Source organism: Sander lucioperca, chromosome 9, assembly GCF_008315115.2.
Source record: "Sander lucioperca isolate FBNREF2018 chromosome 9, SLUC_FBN_1.2, whole genome shotgun sequence".
Classification (NCBI taxonomy): domain Eukaryota; kingdom Metazoa; phylum Chordata; class Actinopteri; order Perciformes; family Percidae; genus Sander; species Sander lucioperca.
The window spans coordinates 6610617-6620944 of record NC_050181.1 but is presented as its reverse complement, the minus strand read 5'-3'; the positions used below and the strand labels follow the sequence as shown (position 1 = coordinate 6620944).

At 39.5% G+C, this 10328-nt stretch overlaps 1 protein-coding gene across 1 annotated transcript in view; it reads right to left on the bottom strand.

Annotated features, from left to right (window-relative positions):
• Window positions 1–452: 452 nt before the first annotated feature.
• The window catches only part of insra (insulin receptor a), a 74508-nt gene continuing 64632 nt past the window's right edge, over window positions 453–10328 (bottom strand). The window contains exons 16-21 of the mRNA XM_031293914.2: window positions 9668–9897; window positions 9222–9332; window positions 7491–7650; window positions 6732–6861; window positions 6002–6136; window positions 453–2974 (exon numbers count right to left, since the gene is read on the bottom strand). Coding sequence (XP_031149774.1) covers window positions 2617–2974; window positions 6002–6136; window positions 6732–6861; window positions 7491–7650; window positions 9222–9332; window positions 9668–9897 — 1124 coding nt within the window. The 3' untranslated portion in view covers window positions 453–2616. The remainder of the gene's footprint in view (window positions 2975–6001; window positions 6137–6731; window positions 6862–7490; window positions 7651–9221; window positions 9333–9667; window positions 9898–10328) is intronic.

The window sequence follows — 10328 nt, the reverse complement described above, 5'->3', positions numbered from 1 at the left end:
TATGTCTTAAAACAATACTTGCATGCCTAGTTATTTGTCTCGACTGTAAGAGATAGTGGGACAACATCCAGTCCTCATTTGCAAATTTTTTTTAATCTGTCTTAATTAAGTCTTAATTAGTTAAATAAAAGTTACTTTTTTTTGGGATAAAATTCCCTATTTGTGTTTCTATTTCTCCACTGCAGCTCAGCCAGAAAACACTGTCCAGGGAAACACAAATACATATGGGCATTTGTGTATCCTAGTAACACTAACCTTTTCTGTAATACCATATACAAGCTCCTGTCTTTATGGAAGATAGTCACAATTATTACAGTTTTAGTGGTGATCATACCTTCATCTAGACTCCCTTTACATTATAGTGTTGAAACAGTTCACATTATGCTTTGTTATTGAACGTTGTATATATTCAATGTGCAGAAATAAAACTTTTGTCAAAAGTGCAAAGCTTGTATGTCATCACATTTCATTGTTGTCCAGTAGGTGGCATCATTGCACTAAACCTAATACATTAAAGCCTGAACCGTGGCATAGCCATCCAGCGTTATAACCAATTACAGTTGACACCCTCATTACAGCACATGGCATTTAATATTTTTGCAATTTGATAAATGCTTTTGATTAATGCCGACAGATGTGATAAGTCACTACTATCAGCATATATATTGTCAGACACACATGGGGAATTGCTGTACATAAACATTTCTAGACTGCATTTTATTTATTTTTCTTAGTTGTTGTATTCGTTTCTTTAGTTATAGTTCTTTATCATATTTATAATTATTGCAATTCAGGAAATGTCTACTCAGAATTTAATGTCATTATCATCATCTGTAAAACATCCGTATGTAAAAAGTAAAATATCCTGTCTCAGTATATATACCTTAATAAAAACTCTAAAATAACCAAATTTGAGGGCCAAAAGTACTTGATCATGTAGTGTTGAGTGGTTGTGTAAAAAGTAAATATCTGCCAAAGGATTCTTCTTTATTTGTATTGGCCTCAAAAATCCAATCTCACTCAGGCTCTAGTTTGTATGTAAATTGAGTTGAGTGTGTGTACATCATATTTACTGTATGCCTGGCTATGTCTGGCTCTGTTGGAAACAAACTTTTACCTCTCCATACTCTCCTCACTGAGATAAAAGCACAATTTCCCTTTATATACACACATGACAATCTCAGTACTTACTGAAGAAACAGCACTGTTTGGAAAAACATGTATTAAGAGAATGGAAAATAACAGAAGCACTGCCGGAGCCTCTTCATGAATGCACCTTGCTGCGTTATTTACAGCACTATTTTATTTGATCTTGATATGACGGGCAGACATCTCAAGCTGAAGACGCCAAACACTCCTCCCGGGCATCGCGCTGTTGGTTGATCATGAGTCCAAAAAAGCTAATTAGTATGATTTTCTGGATTAGAAAAAATAAACATAAGAGACTAACATGTAAAAACATTTTCTATGACTGGAAATACCTCAAGAATGACAAAATATCAGCTATGTACAAAAACATCAACAATATATTTATATATATATTTTTTATCTGCTATACCCACTAAAATATACCAAAGAAGCAGCTATTGGTCAATCTGAGGAATTCATTCACCAACATGTTTTTGAAAACTGTTTAAATATCCTTCAGCTGTAAATGTGAAAACTAAAAAAAAAAGGAAAAGAAAGAAACGTAAATACATTTTAAAATATATAACCCAACAGAAGTCCTGTGTTTATCCTGTGTACCATTTTGGAATACTGCAGAGTGTGAGGAGGTAAGCCACTTCAACCAGCTTCTCCAATGGATGAGTTTGTTCGAGGATGGACCATCTTTGATTATCCAACAGAGTTCCCAAAGTCTTTCATTTTCAGTTTGTCATCTGCTTGCGTACAAAGACTCAGACATCGTTCCATGACAACTGATGTACAGTTGGCCACAGACAAAATAGAAGGGCACTTTTTTTCAAAACTAAGCAACCCAGGGATGAAGCCTCTTGTTGAATTGGGGGAGAGGGACACAGTCTGGACTCAGGAAGGGACAGTGGGTTTAGCAGCCGTCTTGTTTGTCAAAAGTTTGTTTCACAGTTGAATCCATTATCCACCCAGTCTAGCACAAACTTGGCTATATATATATATATATATATATATATATAGCCAAGTTTGTGTGTGTGTGTGTATGTATATATATATATATATATATATATATATATATATATATATATATATATATATTATATATATATATATATATATATATATGGGATTTAGATGTAAAGTAATGTAAAGTAATATATATATATATATATATATACATATATATATATATATATACACACACACACACACACAGAGTATATAAACTACAATCATGAACAAGAGAGACGCTGGAGGTTCGTCCATAAATACAAAAAAAGTGTCTTCTGGCATACATGTGTGGACTTTCTGTAGTGTGTGTTTGTGGCATCTGAGAAGAAAAATAAGGTCCTGAGCTATGCACTGAAGGGCTCATGTAGAGAGAGTGTGATAAAAGTGTGATCTATATAAAATGACAACAAAAAACAAAAATATATTTAAATCTATAGCAATGACATGACTGCGCGGGATGTGTACAGTATGTTAGGAGGGGCTGGACCGTGGTAGGGCCAGTATTCGTCCGTTGGTCTTTCCCCCGTTCATGTGTGTGAACGGGATGTGGTGCTCCTCGTAGCTGCCCCTCAGGCCCATGGAGGAGGCCTCGTCCCTGTCCAAACACTGTTCCCTCTGTGAGTAGGACGATGGGTCCAGCGGGATGCTCTCCATGTTTTCCATGTCCAGGTCAAAGTCTTCGGTCTCGGGCGGCTTGTTCTCCTCACTGTAGAAGAAGGATAACTCCTGGAAGGAAGGATGCAGATCCTCGCGTAGCATCTCTATGATTTCCTGGAAGGCAGGACGCATCTTGGGGTTGTACTGCCAACACATCTGCATCAGGTTGTGTCTGGGTAAGGATACAGGGAGAGTGAGATCACGGTTAAATGATACTGAGGTCTGAAAGTTTTGTTTACTATAGTTATTTCTTCCTTTCACAATGTACTTATTTCTTGTTAACATAGTTGTCTGTCTGGTGTGGTTAGGAATACCTAATTTAAAGTGCCCATATTATGCTAATTTTCAGGTTCACAATTGTATTTTGAGGTTGTACCAGAATAGGTTTACATGGTTTAATTTTCAAAAAACACCATATTTTTGTTGTACTGCACATTGCTGCAGCTCCTCTTTTCATCCTGTGTGTTCAGGTCTCTATTTTAGCTACAGAGTGAGACATCCTACTTCTGTACCATCTTTGTTGGGATTCGCACATGCGCAGTAGAGGGTGACACGGGAATCAATTGTCGCTGCCATCCCATCCCGATCCCACGAAAATACTCCCGTCACATCCCGATCACGGGACTGCCCCCCCAAAAAAATCCTGTCCTGAAAAATCCCGAGAGAAAGACTCCCGAATCCTGTCCCGCTCCCGTTTCGTTCCCTATGTTGTCTAAAGTTATCAGACTCTGTGTGTGTGTGTGTGTGTGTGTGTTTGTGTGTGTACAGCTGCAGCGATGGCCGAGGGAGCGAGAGCGGCTCCTCTGCTCTGCTGTGCTGATGTTGTGTGAATGCAGCGCTGCACAGCCGTGTGTCTCTCACTGCTGGGGGGGTTAGTAGTGACAATTTATCGAGACTCCCGCAGGTCACAGTGTTCACAATCATCAAACGTATTGTGAGCTGTAAGTGGTTCTCTTTTCTAAAACGAAATGCCTCGCAATCTTTGGGCACACTCACCGCATTGCAGCGTCATTTCTTAATTTAATCTCTGGCTCCGTCCCGCTCCCATTGATTTCTATGCTTGATCCGTCCCGAACACATTACCAACAGTGAGATTGACTCCCGCGGAAGTCCCGAAAAATTGTCACCCTCTAATGTGCAGTAGCTAGGTAAGGATCACATCAGCTAGCTAGCTGTTTCTCTAACTTCAGTCAGTACAAGGCAGGATTAGCCAGGAGACTTCTTCTAAACGAGGGCGCACTTCCAACTTTGTGTGGAATACCTGCAGAACAGGGACATGTAAGTAGTTTCTTTGTAGATTATGGTGAACTTGTGTGTGTTGTAGCACTGTTTTGCCATTGAGAACGAGGGAGACTAGCGCTAGCATGCTAGCGCTAGCATGGTTTAGCCCCCTCGTTTCGGCTAGTGACGTAGAAAACACTGCAGATTTTGAACAGCTCACCCGGATACTGAAGGCAGGTTACATTCAGAAACCTGTATCTCATTCAAAACAGCATGGATGTTTTTTTTTTCCAAGTTTGTATGCGTGTGGAAGCACCAGAGACACAAAATAACACCCAAAATCCCAGAAAAAGTGATTTTTCATAATATGGGCACTTTAAAGGTGCTGTAGGTAGGATTGCGAAGATCCAGGACTTAGCCAAAATATTTGAACATCAACAACTTCTCGGTCCCTCCCCCTTTCTGCTAAAGCCCAAAACAGTCTCCTAAGCCCCTCCCCCCACAAGGGAGAATGAATGCATGAGCAGTAATTGACACGCAGTTAGACACCCCCCCTGGCCCTGATAGGTGCATCTGAACAGGGAGCTGTGGATTTTTGCAAATCGCACTGCAGGCTGTAGGTGGTGCCAGAGGAGCCAATTTTTTTTTAAATTACTTGCTTCATGTAGTTCTATTCAAACATAGGGTCAGTTTCAGAAAATATGACTGTAATGAATATTAATATAATTCTTACCTACTGCACCTTTAATGCAACTTAACTATAACTGAAAGAATATGGCTAGTGATATATGTTTTTCTTAATGCCAACAAATCCAATGAAAATTATTTTATCATACTAACAAGTATTTTCTGTGTAGCCAAGGCCTTATTGGTCTGTCCCACAGAGCTCCATTGTTGTCCAAAACTATTAAAAACACATCAGTAAGCCACACTGTTGCTGTACTGGGTGACTTGTTCCTTCATTATGATGAACCTGGGCACTGTAGTTTATTTTGAGTCAATCCCACATGTACACCATCCTGCTGCTGTAAATACACTAGAACACCAAATGTTTATTAATCCACAGCTACAAATATTCCCTCCAGAAAGCACACTTTTTAAAGTAACATTTGCTACAAACTACAGTGCCCAGCTGTTTCAGGAAATTACTTTGCCTTGTTTTTTTTTTTAAACTAAACTGTACATTTGTTAGTCAGTTTAGTGCTGAGTGACACAGACAGGTTTAGGACAAACTACTGGTTTTAATATTTTCCTGGGATTTGTTGATCAGAAAAATACATCCCCAGCCCTGATCCCCTTGTACACTTAATATTTACTTATTATACTAAATCTTTGTACTTTAATCTGATATTGTCATCCTGTTTCTACATTTTGTAATTTTACTATTGCTACTACAGTCTACTCTGTTTGTACATGCAACATCTATTGCATGTCTGTCCACCCTGGCAGTTGCTGAAAGCTTCTTTTATTTTTCCTGTTTGTTGTACAGATTACAGCTGCAACTATTAGTTTCATTATCGATTATTCTGCCGATTATGTTCTTGATCAGTCAATAATCGTTTGGCCTATAAAATGGCAAAAAACAGAGAATGATTTCCCCTGCACTTTTTCACAGTTCCAATGTCTTGTTTTATCCAACCAACCATCCAAAACTCAAAGATATTCAGTTTACAATTATATATTGTGATATAAAACAGAGAGAAGCAGCACTTCCTCACATCTGAGAAGCTGGAATCAGAGAATTTTTGGCATTTTTGCTTAAAAAATAGATTAATCAATCATCAAAATAGTTGCTGACTTATTTTCTGTTGATGCACTAATTGATATATCGACCAATTGTTGCAGCTCTAATGCAGATTGTAGATGTGCAAATTTGTGATTTGGAGAAATGTAAATAAACTGACGACTCAGGAAGTCTGAGATAATTTAACACTAAAACTCTTGTTTTCCTCAGTCCATATCTACTACTACTACTCACAGTCTGTCAGCGCAGTTATCTGGCCGGTCCAGGTAGCCTCCGTCCATGACAAACTTGAGGACCTGCTCGTTAGACAGGCCCTGGTACGGCTGCTCGGCCAGCGTGCTGATCTCCCACAGCACAACCCCAAATGACCTGGCAAACAAGTTTACGAAAGACAACAGCAGCAACACAGGGAGAATGAGGACACGGCAATTAGGCACCTGACAGAGTAATCTGTCTGTAAACACTTGATGCAGGGAACATGTAGACTGAGGGCAGAGGCGGCGGCTGCGATGCTGGTAAACAACGGTGCATGAAAACAGGTTAGCTACACACTCATGTTCTGATCTCATATTTTAGTATTTGTAATGTGTTTACTGTTTGTTATTCTGGTGTGTGGAGAAGCACTAAAAATGGACTCAACAGGAAATGATTCACCTTTGGAAGATAAAAATATATAAATAAATAAAATAATGTATTTGTGATGTAGAAAAAAAATGGTATTTTATCACTGAGTAAGCTACTACTGATGAGCTGACTTTTATTGTTTGCTTGTAGAATCTTCTAGGATGCTGTATGATAAATGATCAAGTTTTATGAATCTCCTCCACAAACCCTGATTTCTTAACATTTAATTCTGCTGTTTAAGATACTGCTTGACACCAGCTGTCACTCAACACCATGTTACAGTATACCATGTACAGCATCTACGCCAACACACAAACCCAAAATCAGAGGTGTCACTGACCAGCAGTCTGAATTTGCAGTAAAGACTCCGTCCTTCAGAGACTCAGGTGCCATCCACCGGACGGGCAGCAGGCCCTTCCCTCCCTTCCTGTAGTAGTCCGTCTCGTAGATGTCTCTGGTCATTCCAAAGTCTGGGAGGAAAAGATGATTTTTATTAGTTGCATTCACTGATGTGTACACTTTTTATGTTTAAAGGGCTTAATACATTTTAATGTCATTTAAGACCCACTTATTCCCTAATGCTTTTCAGTGTCACTCTATTCAGGTTGTAATCTGTTGGATTATTTTATTGACCTTGTGAAGCACTCCACAATGACGGGTTTTATGTTGAAGATGTTGAATAAATACATCTAAATTAATTTGACTTGAATGCTGTTGTTGAGGTTAGCCAGTTTGGTTCTCTTGTCTGTTCTGCATGAATGATGTGCATAATGATGATGTACGGTTTAATTATATATGGGTTAATATATGGGTTATAATTGTTACATTCAAATTTGAAGCCACAGAGGGGCTGCATAGACAGGATAGTAAATTAATGCATCCAGTAAACGCATCTCGGCAACCATTTGCTCTACACTGGAAAAGAAGACACCTCGTGTACACACTACAGTAACAATATTAAATTGACCTCTATCTCAGAAATGGCTCCTATGTGGGTAAATATCAATTTCAAATTATATCTGCTGTCACAGTGATGTAAGTAGCAGCATGCATTGTTGTCTGCCATTGTTGTCAAAAACTCTTTTGTGCTAAACCTCACCTCCTATTTTGACGGTAAGATCATGAGCTACCATGCAGTTTCTGGCTGCCAGGTCTCTGTGGACAAACTTCTTAGCGTTAAGGTAAGCCATGCCGTCCGCGATCTCAGCGGCCATTTGGATCATCTCCTTTAGAGTGGGCGGTGGACGCCCGGGGTTGTTCTGAGGGACACAAGACAGATTTTCAATATCTGATCTGCTAACACAGAGATTCACGCATTGCTTTCATGTCAGCAACTCATGTTTTGCTACCCAACCTAGGTTTTAATCATAGACTGTTAATTAGTGGACAGAGCATGTGTGACGTCACCCATTGGTTTGTGGAGATCTGCTATGAGTCGTCGAGTTTGCCATTACGGGCGCAGCCATCCTGGTTGTGGATGTGACGATTTTAGACGAGAGGGAGGAGCTGCTTACACTCTATGTTACGTTACACACTTTCGCTGGTAATCACATCATAGCCACACCCTAAAACACCCCCCGTTTTATCGCCGATTTTAAAATCAACGAGACCATAATTCAAAAAATTAACATCATTATGTGTTGCAGAAGACTTAAAACTAGTGATTGAGACCATAATCTCATTATGAAAATGTTAACTGAGGTAATAAATCAAGTGAGAAGTGGGTCACTTTCTCATAGACTTCTACAGAAACCGACCTCCTTTTGCAACTGCACGTGTCGCCCCTGCTGGAATTCAGATAGAATGCAGGTTTAAGGCACTTCCGCATTTGCAGCACTTCGCCGAACCGGATGCGTTGTCCATTAATATTTACAGTCTATGGTTTTAATACTTAAACACTTGTTACTTCTTAGATCCCACAGCATAAAGAAAAATAATCAGGTTTATTATAATCAAAAGTTAATCATCACACTTGACACAACAGCTTAGTAGCAAGTTTTTTCAGTAAGTTTGGAGGCCTGCTGTTCATCTCCAAACAAGCCTGTTTGATGTTTTCAGCTGACTTTAGTGCTAACTGCTAAACGCCTTTGTCCAAGTGCTCATCTGTTTATTTACACACTTCAGAAGATGACACTTATCAAAAGTAAAATCAATGTGGAATTTAGTTATTGTGCAACGGCAATTGAAACAGTATAGCAGCTTCAGTTATTGTGTTAACGCCACACAAATAGATTCATATTTGGCCACACAGTTCCTTGTCTACTTAAATTACATTTGGTAGATGTGATTTAGTCCTGAATCCACAACAATCTGTCTGGGAGGGAAACAGCAGATGGAGTGAAATGTGTCAACAGAAAAGTAACTCTACTTAATGTGTTAACTGCCAGTTAATTTAAACATTGAAAAACTGTTTATACATCTGTTGTAAGGATAGAAGTTGACGAACCACTGCGCTTTTACATGTAAAGTAAGTTAAGTGTATTTATATAGCACCTTTCAAGTGCATATAGTGCCAAAGCAGATCCTAACTTATCTTAGGGTGAGTTAGTGTGTGTGTGTGTGTGTGTGTGTGTGTGTGTGTGTGTGTGTGTGTGTAAACCACTGATAGTTGAGAAATACTGATTAAAAAAAATGCAACAAATGACTACTGCACCATTTATCTACATAAAAAGCAGAAGTGAAAAGAAGAAAAAGAAGCGCATGGCAGAAGATAATAGTACTTCTGCTTGTATACTGTTGCAAGGTCACTAAACTCAAACCAAATATGAGCATATCTCAAACACTTCAGCTTGGGTTTGTGATTCAGGGGTGAGTGTTGTAATCTCATTACCTCAGCGTCCGGTCGTAGAGAGCGCAGAAAGCTCTTCAGGTCTCCGTGGGTCATCAGCTCCATCACCACCAGGGTGGGCTGGCCTTTAGACACAACGCCCAGCAGACGCACCTGGGAGACACGGAGGAATTTCAATATACAGTATAGTCTGGTTTGAATACATGTGGAATTATCTGACAGACAACTGGTCTGGTGCAAGGTGATACTGTTGCCCTTCACACAGTTAAATGTGGGACAGGTCTGGTATTTGCCCATGATGGGACATTTAGTACTTACTTTTCTAGATCGGTACTGTGTCTTATTATTGACAGTTAAAACATTCTGGTGGGATTCATAGATTCACACCCTACTCAGCACTTTTACACATTGTCTGTAACAAAAACTGACACAACAATGCCTCGTGTTTATGTACAAGGCAAGTTTCAGAAAATGTTGTCTCTCCTTACCACATGGTGGCAGCTGAAGGCCTTCATGACCGAGGCCTCATTCAGGAACTCAATTCTCTCTCTCAGGCTGGCCGACTCGTTCACCGTCTTCACCGCTACGTGCATGTCCCCCTCGCCCTTGATGATGTCCTTGGCAATGCCCTCGTAGACCATGCCGAAGGAGCCCTGACCCAGTTCCCTCAAAATGTGGATCTTGTCTCTGCCCACTTCCCACTCGTCCTCCTCATACACTGCAGGCAAAATTAACAGGAACATGTTACACATGCAACTTATAATGACTGAGTTCACATGCACATAAGAAAGCCAGTTAGTTAATAATGTGATAATGCAGTTCATCAGTAGTCAGATTTCTCTCCTATTCCCTTGCATCTTTCAAAGCCTTATTTTTATGTAAATTAAATGTTAAAAAAGAAAATCTGGTTAATATTACGTTGTGCTGCAGCTTGAAGAGATTTTGGGAAGTTGAGCAGAGCAAAAATATTTACTCACTGACTTTGTCAAACCATTTGCCAAATAATATGAGAGAAATCTGCCTGTCTAAACAGGATTTCTTTCAGGAAAAATTACATTTTTCATTCACAAAGTTTCAGAAATAGGGTTACTGCTGAAATCTGGGAATAATCACATTCCCTAAGTGCATGTAAAGACATTAAAAGCAGAC